The sequence below is a fragment of the Protopterus annectens genome, chromosome 5.part0 (genome assembly GCF_019279795.1).
Source record: "Protopterus annectens isolate FY-2018-M chromosome 5.part0, PAN1.0, whole genome shotgun sequence".
Taxonomy (NCBI): Eukaryota; Metazoa; Chordata; order Ceratodontiformes; family Protopteridae; genus Protopterus; species Protopterus annectens.
Window position 1 is genome coordinate 848,473,749 of NC_056735.1, and position 15,318 is coordinate 848,489,066.

The 15,318-nt window shown below is 41.1% G+C and overlaps 1 protein-coding gene across 2 annotated transcripts in view; it reads left to right on the forward strand.

The window, feature by feature from the left end:
• The window catches only part of MRE11 (MRE11 homolog, double strand break repair nuclease), a 1,653,959-nt gene that overhangs the window by 1,096,458 nt on the left and 542,183 nt on the right, over window positions 1–15,318 (forward strand). For both annotated transcript variants that reach the window (XM_044072642.1, XM_044072643.1), the window contains exon 15: window positions 7,141–7,360. In XM_044072642.1, coding sequence (XP_043928577.1) covers window positions 7,141–7,360 — 220 coding nt within the window. The remainder of the gene's footprint in view (window positions 1–7,140; window positions 7,361–15,318) is intronic.

A 15,318-nucleotide genomic window follows, 5' to 3' on the forward strand; every position in this document is an offset into this window, starting at 1 on the left:
TATCTTGTAGCAGTCATTTAAGCCCTAGTGTAGTTTTCTTTTCTAATAGTTAATTAGTTTTTAAGAGGTGCTTTCAATGTTTACAGTGGCAGTAGACAGTACCTGCTACATCTGTGCTGTCATGTTAATTGCATTAACTATATATGGAATCACATGTGATGGGTATTGACATCTCTTTGAAGGGTTCTGTCAAGATTCACTTGGTTGTATATGTCAAAGTGCCTGGCCCCAACTTCTGAAAAGCCGAAGTCTGAAACCTAGCATTTTCAAAAAGATTGTGCTGGCTGTCACAGGTCCAACAGTACTGGACATTGTGGGAGTTCTGCATTTCAGACAAGCTGTTTATCCATTTCCTGATTCATTTGCTTTATCATCTCTCCTTGTTTGTATGCATTTTGATAACCAGGTGATCCTGTTAGACATATACATTTCCTTTTCTGAAAAGAATACTTCAGAAAATGCAGTGGTATGCACTCATTCCATCTGTACACAGCATACTCAGTGAGAATTGCATATGTTGTTTTACAATTATATTGATCAGAATATTCAGATGACTGTATTGTTCAGAATATATAAAAAGCAGCAAATAAATATGAGCAACTTCATCAATTTACTTAACAAAAAAAAAATTAAGCCCAGTTTGACAGACATCTTTTGACATATCTGAACTAAAGACAAAAACATTTGCACATTTGAAGGGCAACAGTTGTAGCCATTTTTGAAAACTTCCTAAATCAAAACTGTTCCTCATCATTGAATTTTCACTGGCCTCATTTGAAACATTTAAGCTGTTCAGCTAATCTTGCTTCTATAGATTTTTTCATTCCAAAATGTTGTAATACCTTATTTTGCCACTGGACCCAGATAACTGAAAATACTTAGATGTGATGATTTTGGGGCACTCCTTATTGGGTATGCAGCTGAAAAAGATTTCCTTATTTGGATTCTTTTCCTCCTGAAGCTTAGATGTTGGGTATTGCACTGTCCATTGGCCCACACTTTGATATCACATGCTATATTAGCAGAGCATGTCTAGTCCTGAGCCTTCCATTCCTTTTGTGTCAGTCACAGAGTTTCAGATCTTGTTTGTCTCCGAAGAGTTTCACTAAGTAATACCTGGGAAGATGAGCCTTAAGTGCTCATGTTTCATTTTGGCCACCAGAAGGTGCAGGTCTTGGTCTTCCTCTTTTCTCACTGAATGTCGATAGTTGAAACTGCCCAGTATGGGATCAGCACAATGGTCCCTTTTCAGTCTCCATCTTTGTCTCAACACTATCAGAAAGTAAAGGGAACAAAAAGTAGACATTAAATATATCACTCTGGAGGTTATGTCCATCCCTAAAAATTGCTTAACTGCATGCGAGTGTCTCATCCTCACTCTTAACTAGCAAGAATTCCTGTTCACACTTACTTACATTTTGATAGCTAGAGATAAGCCCTTGAGAGGTGCAGTTCTAGCATATGCATTGGAAGGTTTGTGCCCTGCGATGTAAACATCTTCATTTCCCAGGAGGATTGCCCAGTACCTTTCATGATTAGTCTGCTTAGTCCTATGCATCCCCTGTCTAGAGCTCAGTGATAGCACCGAGGATTGAGAAGTCGTATGCCCAGATCTCTGTGCTGGTACAGTAGAGCTCAGTGGTCTAGACTGAGTAGGGTCTACTAAGCCTCCCACAGCAGGGCACCTAGGCTAGTCCTTATATCACGTGGCAGTAGTTTGACATCTTATTGAACCCAGTGATCCAGGAGCAGAGGTGCACCTTTAGGTAACATGGCCTGATGCCATCATGGGGTTCATTGCCGATCCGTCCTTTCCCTTTTCTGCCTTTGGTAAATGCATCCTTATGCACTAGTGGTCTAAATCATCTTACATGAAGCATGTCAGAGTTGTGTACTTGAATAGATGCATAATGGCCATGTCTGAGTCCATCCAAGCTGGAACAGGGGTTCTCTGTCCCCCTTTGCATCTTGGTAAAGGTGCAAAGAGGACCTGAAAGCCCTTGTCTTTGAGAAGAGTAGGGGTTGTGATATCTCACTTGGTGTTCAGCTGTCCACAGGAAAGCACCTTGATTTTAAAAAAGTCCCCAGGCTCATGAAGTCTACCGTCATGTGACCTATGACATTTTCATCTCCACTCTCACACTACCAAATGCCTAAATGAGTAGCTAGAAAATGAGGAGGGGACTTGAGTAATTTCTGTGCATGGTGATTTGTGATTGGAGATGTCATGTATAAAGCTAGAAGCATATAGATTCTACTTCCTGATTACAGAGATCATCTGCATCATTAACCGACCAAGCCACCTCCCCCCATTAAGAGGCATGAGATTCTGAATGTGTATCCTAGAGTGGAGTCCTTTGTGATCCCTTAGAGTTCAGAATAGATCCAAAGCACCATTGATTCTTACTGGTTTGTCTGCAGGCAAATATTGTAAAACTTTGTACAACACAGGCAAGAAGATGTTCTCTTTGTTAGCTTGAGGTTTAAATTCATTAACTGTATGTTTCATTTATCCCGATTCAAATTCCAGTCTTCTGTAGTGGATGGGGCATCAGAAAAGTCAGCAGTCCCTGATTCTGGACTTGACGAGCTGCTCCTTAAGATCCTCTCCACAGCTTCCATGATTGTGCAGTCATGTAGCTCACTGTAACTTTGTACTAACTGTATAGCTAGGGCAGCAGGTTTGGGTGTGTGTCTAACATGACATGATTTTGACAATCTTCCTTCAAGGAAGAGCTCAAGTGGGCATACTTGGATGCCCTCATTCAGACTGAGGTGCTATGGTAGAATATGAAATTACTAGTGTTGAGGGCTTCTTTGATTGTGCCTTAGCCACACACTAGGCTTTCAGGGCAGACTAATGGAGAAACTTTATCTACAGACTGAAGAGGACCACAGGCTTGAAATAGCCATACCCTGCCATCTATTCCTGGCAGGTCTGCTGGGTAGGTGATTCCAATAGTCCTGCAGTCTCCAACTTGGCAGTGGCTTGAAGAGCCATCACATGGGAAAAATGGGTTTTCCACATGGCCACATATTGCCATTCCCCATAGAGGACTATGCTCAGACATCACAATATATTAACAGAGCTCTTGGGACAGGCCTAGGGTGTACTCTTCATAGGGAGACGGTAGAGGGTGCCCATTCTTTGGGTCTAAAATGTTTTTATCATCTTGCTTTTGCTTTATTATGGAAAATGAGGCTTCTCTCATGTCCTTTACCTCAGTGACTTCAATAAGCATATCATGCATGTGAAGTGCTATGCCCCTTCTGCCCTAAATACTTTTGATACATCATTGTCTGTAGTCCACAAAGTTCTTTCAGTTTGTTCTGTGCAAAGTGTTGTCATTTAGTCTCTTATTATTACCTAAGCAATTACCAAGTTGGTAGTCCCAGTGGCCTTGACCTTGCAGGAGAAGTAATTCTGTGTGTTCTCCTACCTGAACAAATCACTCCTGATAGCCCCATTAAATGACTTCTCTTTTGATTCTCATCTCAGGATTTCCTTCATTGGTGTGGAGCAAATGACCTTCCAGAGCCTCTCTCTTTAGAGGTTCCAGGAGGTCAAGTAACTGGCAGTCTGGGTGGTGATATAGTGAAGGTCCAGTTTTGGACCTTCCAGTATCTGTTGGGTCTTAATAATAGTGACAGTCTTAGTGCCTTGTACATGCTTTAATGTGTAGTGCTGCAGTGGACTCTGAAGTGTTAGTGACTGCAAAGTCTCCTTAAGCTCATTCATCTAGTTCAGATGTCAGACCAGTGATGATGGGTCATGGGGCGATGAGTAGTGTACACCAGTCATACAGTGGGTCTTCCTTACTGCAGCCAGACCCATTGCAGGTCTTGATTTTGGATGCTTTCCTAGCAGAGTGGCTCCACATAAACCTTCAAGCTATGAAGAAACCGAGTCCAGTGTCTCTCCTTATGTCAGATGGCCATTCCATTATATGTACTTGAACAGATGGACTTCACCTACTCACACCCCTTTTGAAAGGAGGTGATACACATTTAGCTGTGGACTACAAAGAAATGCATCGCTGTATCAGCTGCTCACATGTGGGAGAGGTGTGAGAAAGTGCGTAAGCTGCCCTTGTAGTTTTTGCCTGATGTTGAGGCTCTGGGAGCACTGTACAGAAGTAGTTGCCCTATATTTATCATTGTTTTCATCACTAACAGGAGTGTGCTTGTACTGTCTGGTATCTAAATGAACTGTGCCAGAATATTCATTTAACTGTAATTTGTGATAGAAAAGCAAACAGTTTTGATAGCTAATTTCTCCAGGTATTATGTGGTGACCCATGAACAAGGCATACTCCTGTTGGTAGTTGAAAAAAGCTGACTCAAGTCCATCTCAGAAAACTGAAAACACCCTTTACAAGTCAGATTTTATAGGGTTTAATGACTTAATTACATTGGCCATCCTGAAATATTAAAAAAAAAATCCTAGAAAACAGTGTAGGGTTGTGATGGGATTGTGTGGCAGAGATGACCACTGTTTTTAAAAGAAATTACTCTGATAAATATTCCAGAGGCTATCAAGACTGCTGGAGCAGGTAAGGTTCTCAGTTTTTCTTCATTGTTATTTTTTTGTAGGTTTGTGATGTAAAGAGCATAATATAAAACAAAAGAATTGAACTTGCAGAATGTTATTGTGTATGGACATGTCGTACCACTTCACTATCTCTATATGCAAGTGACCAGTTAACAGTTGCAAGTAGATAATTTGTTGCTTTGCTATTTTAGTGAAAACATCGAATGGGAAAAAATGTTACCCTATTCTTAACTGAATAACCCACATGGACACAGTAAGTTGTACTTGATCTGAAATGATTGCATAGAATATGGCATCAACCCCTATTTCACTAGGTGGGTTGCAAATTGGCTCACAGATAGAACCCACAGTGTGACAGTAGTGGGCTCCAAGTCAGTCTGCTGACCAGTCATGAATGGAGTCCCACATGGATCGGTCCTGGGTCCTCTCCTGTTTGGCATCTACTACTCAAAAGTCCAGGCCAACATGGAGGGACTCTGGCTGACCAAGTTTGCAGACAACTGCAAGCTTGGAGCCATTATTAACTCCCCAAGTGATGTAGACATCCTACAGAAAGGCTTCACTGAGACCAATGACTGGTGTCGAAACCATGGCCTTAACCTTAATGCCAAAAATGTATCATCCCCTTTGGGAAAAACTCAGTTCCCACTAATTACCACATCGATGGGAGCCCACTGAACACTGAAGACATTATAAGAGATCTGGGGACACATGTTGACAGCAACCTCTCCTTTGACCACCACATTGTCACTGTGGTCAGAAAGTCCTTCTTTGTGGCACATCTCATTAACAAGGGTTTTGCATCCAGGAAGAAAGAGGTCATCATCTCTCTCTACTCTTCCCTCATTAGGCCACACATTGAGTATAATGCCCCATTTGGCATGTACATCACTAGACACATGCAACAGCTGGAAAGGCCACAAAAGTACCTCATGAAGAGGATTCTAGGCCTTAAACACATGCCTACATGGACAGACTAAAAAAACTCCAGCTATTCTCTGTCTCATATTGTCTACTAAGAGGCAATCTCTGCTTGACTTAAAAGCCATGTCTGACCCAGCTCTGTTAGCAATGCTACATCTTAAGAAATCCCAGTCCCTCCACACCACATGCTCCAGAGACCTCAGCCTCATTACCACAGTCAACAGAACATGCTGGAGGGACAGGTTCATAACCCAGAGACTGTCCATGCTCTGGAATAGACTTCCAATACATGTCAAGCAGAGCACCTCACTGGCCCTCTTCAAGAGAAATCTTGATGAGTGAATGGGAAATAGAAAGTTCACCCCGCGGATCACTCCAGTGGCTTTTCTTGATAGAGACACTGGGAACTAACATCACGCAGCATGATGCCAGGGCACTTCTGTGGGCTAGGCTTAGGCTTGTAAAGGTTCCAGGGCTATTAGCCTAGTACACACCTATGAACCTATAAATAAACCATATGCTACAGTTCATTAAAAATATATTGGTTTTATTTACATATCATAATGTACTGTTATTATTAGGATTAAAATCCAGCCATTTTTATATGAGATTTTACAAATGTACATAAATTAAAGAAACTGTGCAAACTGTGTCCAAAGGAGTAAAGCAGTTATGCGTGTGTTTCCTGCATGCCTTTATGTACATATTAGTGTGTGTGTGTTTGTGCGTTTGTGTGTGTGCGTGTGTGTGTGCTTGTGTGCGTGTGCTTGTGTGCGTGTGTTTGTGTGCGTGTGTTTGTGTGTGTGTGTGCGTGTGTGTGTGTGTGTGTGTGTGTGTGTGTGTGTCTGTATTGATCTACTTCATAACACTGCATTACCAAAACGTTGAACATTAGAACATCGAGACCAAAATATCAAAAATCCTCATCATTGCACACTGAAAACACTGAATCCCAAAACATTGAAACCAGGAAAACAACAAAAACAGCATATCTTTTCTCCATCACTTTTGCAGAGGGAACTACGCCTTCCTGCACCCCCATACCCCCTGCATGTTAAATATACCAACTCTAAGATTGCACTATTTTAAGGAAAACAAACTAGTCTAGCGATCGACAACCAACAACCACAGTAATAACCGTACTACTTACAGAACCAGAATACCTTAACTGTAAAGCTGTGTTATAAATTAAAACATGCAGCTAAAACCTAACATCTTCTATTTGTTTTTGCATGTACCCAGACTTCTCAGAACATCATAAAACCAAGTGACATCAACTCCACCATATTTTTCACCGGGCCTACTACAAATCCTTAAAGTAACATTTTTCAAAAACATCTTTATTAAATTATCACGTAAACACTTACTCTATCTGGTTTTACTCACAATTCGATATTCTGCACTGCGACCTTCTGAACTTCCGATATTATGGATTTTCGATATTGTGGTCTCGATATGCTAACATTCAACGTTTTTGGTAATGCAATGTTATGAAGTAGATTGTGTGTGTGTGTGTGTGTGTGTGTATATATATATATATATATATATATATATATATATATATATATATATATATATATATTCTTATCTAAGTATTTATAATTGCATGTTCGACTAAGGTTTTCAAATGTTTAGAATGATTGTTGGTAATTTTTTGTGTACAGGCCATGATCCGAGCCAGAGCCAACAGATCAGAAACAGGTGATGCAGCTTCCACCATTAGTGGTGATGAGGATGATGTGGACATAGAAATACTGGAACCTATGGATGTCGATTCTGGTGGTGATGATGTGGGTAGAATGGTGCCAAGCAGAGGACGAGGCCGTGCACGTGGTGGGCGGGGACAAAACTCAAGCACTAGAGGAACATCTAGGAGAGGAAGAGGTCAGCACTCTCACATTAAGTTCTCTGTCTGGTGTCTGTTAAATCATGGCAGATTATACTGGACAGCTGCGCTGAGTTGGATTTCTGTCCAGATCTAACAAGAAAAGTATTTTATGTCTGTAAGCTTCGCTTTTCAGGTCACAGCAACATTAATTATGACATCTGTTGATGCATGCATGAACCACTGTAGAAAACCATACTAATAACAGTCCATTCAGTTGTTTGCATCAGAACAGATGTAATTGTTGAGGGTCATAGCAGCACAAAGTAAAACATGAAACCTGCATGAAAATACATGATTAATCTACCCATTTGTAGTCCATTTGCATGTTTGCAAAGTAGCAGAAGCACTTATACAATGAAATTTGGCTATGTAGATGGTTGCTGATTTTGTTTACGTATGATGCATATGGTGCTTGTTTCTTTACATGCATATCCATTGAGTGTGAGTTTGTTCCTTATTTGATGTTCATGGCCAAGTTATGGAAGCATATCAGTGTAGCCTTAGCCAGTAACCTGATAGAATGGTGTCTTACCTACACTTAAATGTTATTAGTATATTCACGCCACCAGATTAAATATTAAATACGTATTCTGAATAAAACCTCCAAATAATGTCGACTTAGTTCACTGCATTCAGGTAGACCAGTACAGCTGATGCCACCTTGTTTTTCTTAACCAGAAGCCTCAGAAAACATACTTTAAGGCCAACATAAATATTCCAGTCTTAACTACCAATCCCATTGCAGCGCTGTATCTTCCATATGCTGGGAAAACATCCTTATGTCTTCCACATATTTTTGAAACACCTTTCTTGGCCTGTGTGCACACTTGGTGTTCAGCATCCACATTTTGCTCTGAGGCCAAGTCAGGCAGACCACATCTTTGTCACCTTTGTATGCATAAGATCAAATACATTCTGCTAGTCTAAGTTGATTTACAGTTGCTGTAACTCTCAGATGTTGTCCATTTACTGGGTGTCATGGCATATCAAACTACCCTCACTCAGATTTTATGTTGCCTACTCTGTATCTTACTTTCCCCTACCGGCTGTTCTACCTCTCTTGTCTGTGATAGCAAAGTTCTTTATGATATTTCTTTTGTTATAGTCTTGTCATACTCTGGGCAGTCTTTTGTTTTCCTGTGTCTCTCTTTTTTGTATTGGAGTAAACTAATGATTTTAGATTTAACGGGATAACAGAAGGCCAGTATTTTTAAATGCAGAGAGAAAACCCAACGGAGTTGTAATGTCCCTGTAGTGAGTGATGCAATAAATAGTTGCAGTGGTTATTTAGTTACTGGAATGAAATTAAAACTGTCTAGGAAAACAGAAGTAGAAATAAGTCTGTGTAGAAGACTGCTCAGTTCATTGATCAATTCAGTGAAACCCATCAACTCAGAACTTTGTAAACTTTCTTTTTTTATATGTGCATATCACCCACCCCATCTTCTGCTTGGGTAAACTGTCAGGAACAGTGGGCACAAGTCTTAAGCCCCATCCCACTGCTACCATATAATTTGATATGATGGATGGATGGAATTTGAATTCCAGTGCTATCCCAAAGTGATGTGAAGGGGTTATAGAGCCTAAATTTTTCCCATTGACACCTGATGTATGTGGAAGGAATGATTGGCTGTAACAGCTTATATCAAAAGCGCACTACTGCTTTGGGTGTGATTGACAACTGTTACAACCATATAAGCTTTACACAACCAGCTATACAGCAGAGTTATAATTACTTTTTCCCCAGGATCTCACCCACCTGCGTCTAAGTCCAGTGCCTTGTAGTGCACTATTACTGCAGTAACTGAAACTTAATCAAACAGTTTCCTTATAAATGTGCCCCTCGGTGTTTCTCAGGAGAGGCTGCTAAAACCTCTTCTATGTCATTACCTCTTTTCCTGTATTCATAGAACATGCTGGTACCAATAATATTACTAATTTCATACCAAGACCTCCGTTGCTGAACATGGTTCCAGTTAGCCATCCAGTATTGAACAATAGCTGATAGCCAAGCAGTGTCCCTCCTAAATGGAGGATTGTAACAGTTGCACCAATAGTGTGAGGATACCCTTCACTAGTAAAATGGGATATCAGTGAAAAGCTTTTACAAATGAACAAGTACCCAAGACAGTGTTGCAGTTGTGAATGGAAAAAAATGTTAAATTGTACCTGTTATTTCAATTTACATATTTCAGCTGACAGAACCTCTTGTTGAAAATAAACTCCAACAATCTTTGGTTTAACCTTCGACCACAAGTTATATTTTCTAAAGTTCAAGTAGCAGCCTTAGGCAAAACTGAAGAAAAATGACTGCAGCAGCTCTAGTTTAGTATGCTCCTTGGAGGATAGAGAGGATTTCCAATTTGAAATAAGTATTTCAGACAGAAAAAAATTGCTCACGGAAGTTACAAACCTGAACATATTCCATATTTCCTTTTAAAACAAGCTGCCAGAATGCATCAGTAGTGTATTCCACTGTGAGGAGATCCAGTAAACAATTCCATAGTACAGTAAACAGTTCCAAGTTATTGAAAGAGAACATTTAAGCAATAACCGATGAGTGGGTGTGGGTATATTGAGGATTTACCCACAGTTGACATGGTTTGATCATGAGGGCAAAGCCCGAGCGATTAAACAAAGCCAGCAGTGGGTAAATCCTTATATACCACACACACTCATCGGTTGTTGCAATTATACAGTGACATTTGAAAAGAATTTGCTTGTTTTGTTAAATAATGTCCGTGTATAACAACATTGTGATGTTCCTCCGCATTGTTTTCTCATTCTTCTGTGTTTGCTGATATAGTCTGCAAGCGTACGGCATTTGTATTCCCATGCTTGCACAATATAGCAGTGCTGTTGAAAACAAGCAATGGAGAAAGAAAGATTTTTTTTAACTATAAAATCTGGAGGTACAAAAGAGATGTAGCAGAAATACAAGGTAAATCAGGTATGCTTCTTTAGTTTTGTAGAACATACCTGATTTTCCTTGTATTTACACTGCTCTCCGTATGTACCTCTCAACCTTTTAGCTCAAGAAATTTGAACAAAACAACAGGGGACAAAGGCTCAAAATATGGACTGATTTTAAATGTTGTTGTTATAAACTTAGAAAGCTGCTAGAATAACAATATTTGTGTTATTGTGCATTGTCTAAAGGTTATGAAGTCTTGAAACTGAAATGTGTATCATTATTTAGTGACTTCACTGCTTAGTGAGTTGTCAAAAAAACACAGATTTTATGAGGACCAAAATATGAGGCAAACTATGGACATTCTGTGAAAATCTAGACAGTTGAGATGCATCCCTCCATAATATATACTAATAGAAGAAAGTCTGGCCATTCAGTGGACTTTTTTATGTTGGTGTATGCTTAGTTTACAATGGGCACACTGGTTGGGCTGACCAATTAGCATGCACATTATTGAATAGTAATAAGCTATCATTATATAAGCACAAATTATATTCATGTAATGCAATGGAAATGCACTGTATAATCGAACGATTATAATATTAAACATTTTTATAGCCAGCAGAAGTGATTGAAAACTCATTTGATCGCCTTTGCCACTGTTAATTTGTGGGGTGTTGTGGAAAAATGAGGAGTGGGAATTTGCCTTCCCCTGCTGTTGTGTGATCTGTGAGTTGATATATCTAATTAGCAAGGGGTGTTCAGGGTTCAGATTGATATGTCCCTTGCAAAAAACATGTTTTTTTTTATTTTGAGGTTCAATTCTTTTGGATTGATATTTTGCCGTTCAGTATTTTTGTACTTCAAATTTCGAAGTACATCCATTGAAATGTTCTGCTGTTTACATTTTTGAATCCAATAAAGCATTTATCATCTGACACAGATTACCTACAGCCCACTATCTCTTTTTTGACCTACTGTTTTGGCACCAAACCAATAGAAAGTTACAATATAAAAGTTTTTAATAGCTGTGTTTTATCAGCTAGTACTAAGTGATTGGGCTTCAGTGAGTCAGTTATTGATTAATTGCAGTAACAATAAACAGAGACTAGTAAGCAAGCAAACAAAGTTAAGAAGCCAGCAGCAGGAAATTAATAGACAGATGTAGTGTGTTGCTTGTAGATCTGCAATACAGGAAGGTGATAGGGGATCGCAGAGTAGAAGAAAGCAACTTCTGAGGTGGTCCATTATAAGAAGGACAGATGTGAGTGAGAGTGGAGACGGAATTTAGATGCCAGCCTGGCACAGTGGTTGAGAGGGAAAGGGAATAAATCCATAGGATCATGGTACTGAGCTTGTAGGGAACTGGAGAGAGAGAATGATGTTCATCGTGTTTCACTGTTGCAGTCATTACTCTAGGGTTATCCTGCTGGTAGGCTACCCACAGTCAGCCTGAATTCCAAAGTCTTGGTCCAGCGTCGGTTGCTGTCGCCTCTTCCCTGACATCAGTGCGCCAGGGGTATAAAAGATGCAGCCGACTCCATTTTCTTCAGTATTTCTTGCCGCGCAGTGCCCAAAGCAGAAGCAGTTCGCAAGTGCTGGTTGGCCGACTCCTGAGATTTTTGTGTTCGAATTTCAGATCTGAAGTTTTCATTTAAAGCTATGTTAAAGACCGATGTCAGAAAAAGTTAATAATTGTATTTCTTGTGGGGAAGCAAATACCTCATAAGGACTTCCATTCTTATTGTATTCCTTGCCTAGGCCCTGATCACAACGTTGCTAATTGTAGGTTTTGTGCTAGATTTAACCAACGCAGTATTAAGTGTCGGTACAATTTTGCATTTCACTATTTTGGCCGAAGATTTAATTACACGATGTCGTCGGAAAGCCATCCGACTACAGCAATTCACAAGAAACGCAAGGAAAAGGAAAAGGACAGGCATCGAATGTCCAAAACTGACGACGAGGCTTCTTCTAAGCCAATCGCCGGTTCTTAGTGAGGCGCTTTCGCAGCCCCTGACGACCGCTACCTCAGAGCCGCAGGCCGCTTCCGACTCCCACGTGGAGCCGACTAGGCCACTGGAAACTCAAGGTATTGGACACTCGGAAAGTATTCCCTCAGATGGGTCCGGAGCCACTGAGCAGGCATCGGCTTCTGAGGGTGTTTTCAGGCCTACACAGTTATATGTAAAACCGACTACAGCTTCGAAGGCAAAGACTAAAGCACCACTAAAGAGAAAGAAACAAGTGCAGCAAAGCCCATGGAGAGGCCTCCATGCCTAAAAAACAGATGCTCAAAATGGCCGAAGACCTAATTACTTTGATCAGGGGTTCCCATCTCCCTCCTGATAAGAGGCCTAGGCAAGAGACAGAATATGAATCTTCAGATCAGGTTTCAGGTTTCCATTTCCTCTGACTCCTCCTCTGATCAGTTATACTCTCTTCCTCCCTATGAGGATTCTGATGCTGAAGAATCTATCCCTTCAGCCTCTTCTCCTGAGGATTATTCTTTTGGGGAAACCCTGCATACCATGAGGGAGCACTTCCACTGGGAGAGCCAAGACTACTCAGAATCAAAGAAAAGGCTCAGAGATTTTCTTTTACTACCTCAGCACAAGCCTCTTGCTTTTTCCCCCGGTGTTAGACATTGCAGATGATGTATTTTCAGAGTCCGGTCTGTCTCCTGTCTCTTTACCCCCTGCACCTGTTAAGCCAGACAGATACTACAGGGTTCCAGATTGACATAAATTTCTCTATAAAAACCTTGCTGCTGACCCAAAAACTATTTCTCAGGGTCCCAAAGGGGTCAAGGCTTCCACTGCAAAAAACCCTATCCCCTCTGATAGGGATTCAAGGGCACTAGACAGATGGGGGAAAAAGGTTTACACTTCTGCTACCTTGGCTGTGAGGGCTTTAAATTGTCAATTTCATATGCTTAAATATCAGCAATATTTAATGTCACTGCTTAAACAGAAAATGTTGACAAATTCTGAATGTGCAGAAAATAAGGAAATGCAGGATTTATTGCATGCAACTGAACAAGTGGGAAAGCATACATTGCAATGTGGTTTTGATTCTCTGGAGGCTTCTTGCAGGGCCGCTGTTACGGTTCTGTCATTAGGAGGCATGCTTGGTTAAAGGAACAGAATCTGCCTGATCATGTTATAGCAAAATTATTAGATGCTCCATTACAGCATGATACCTTATTTGGTGTTAAAGCAGAGGAGGTGTTGAAGAAAATGGAGGACAAAGCGAAATCTATGCAGACAGTAAAGGATTTCTTACAGGTGCAGCCACCCAAATTTAGCAGGAACTGGCCTACAAAGAATTGGTCCTTTCCAATGTCAGACAGGCCACAAAGAGGCAGATACAGATGCCCCAGAGGCAGATCCCAGCCCCAAGTCTGATACAGGCCTAAACAATGGGGCGCTTCTACCTCCAAAAGCGGAGAAGACAAATCACAGCCATACAGGAAATGGTCCCAATGACTTTCCTCTGCCAGCACCAAGCACTTATCTTTTGGCAGCCCCCTTACGGGGAAAACTAGCACTTTTTTCTCAAAATTGGCACATGATCACCCAGGACGAATGGGTCTTGAATATAGTGTCCCAGGGCTACAGGTTCCACTTTCACATCCTGCCAAGGGCAAAAGGTATGCCAGGCCTGCCACACAATCAATGGGCAGAGGCACAAAAGCAAGTTTCATCCCTCATGGACATGAGGGCCATTCAGCAAGTACCACAGTAAGAGCATGGACAAGGAATTTACTCAAGACTTTTCTTGGTACCCAGAAAGGACAAAGCCTGGAGACCAGTACTGGACCTGTCTATTCTAAATACATTTCTGGATGTTCCAAAATTCAAAATGTTGACTCTGCAGCAGCTTCTGCCCATGCTGGGCAAGAAGGCTTGGCTTGTAACTTTGGACCTAAAAGAGGCATACCTGCATGTCCCTATCAGACAATCTTGCAGAAGATACCTCAGATTCATAGCTGGCTCAATGCACTACCAATTCTTTGTACTGCGCCCAGGGTCTTCACAAAATACTTGGCAAAAGTAATTGCATTTTGTAGACAAAGAGGAATTCAAATATATCCTTACTTGGACGATTGCCTTGCAGAGAACAAGGACATTGTACTAGAGTGTCTGGTGTTTGTAAAAAGATTGCTAGTTTGCCTAGGGTACACAGTAAACGAAAATAAATCAAAACTAGTACCCTCTCAAGAGATAATATTCCTGGGTGCAAGCTTAAATGCAACTGAACAGATGGCTTATCTCATGCCAGACAAACAAAGGCAACTGACGTCTTACTTCAAAATGTTGGCAACAAAGACCCAGTTATCTGCAAGAAAAATTCTGCAGGCTTTGGGCTTCATGGCATCCTGCATTCTGCTAATTCCATATGCCAGACTGCATATGAGGAAACTACAATGGTATCTAAAAAGTGTTTGGACTCAACATTGCCACAACCTGGAAACATTTAATTACCCTCATTCCCTGCCTGCAACAGGATTTTCGATGGTGGGCACAGGCCTGTCACCACAACAAGGGACAGCCATTCACTTTACCCACAGCCAGGCAGACACTAACAACAGATGCATCATATTATGCCTGGGGGGGCCCACATGGCAGGAAAATGTATTCAGGGCACATGGCCCGCAAGCCAAATGCATCTTCATATCAATCAAAAAGAGATGCTAGCTGTTCAGAATGCCCTGACAGCTTTCAAGGATCTACTTAATCCAGGACAACGACTGATAAAGACGGACAATACTACAGTCATGTGGTACATAAACAAGCAGGGAGGCACACATTCCTACCCCCTCTGCAGACAAGCCATGACTTTGTGGGACACAGCATTGACTTATCAAGTTCACCTGCAAGCACAATTCCTGCCAGGAAAGATAAATACTCTGGCAGACGAACTAAGCAGAAACCTCATGGATCCCCACGAGTGGAAATTGGATCCACAAATCTTCAGCATGATAACAAGGAAATGGTGATGCCCAGACATAGATCTATTTGCCTCCCCTCACAACTGCCA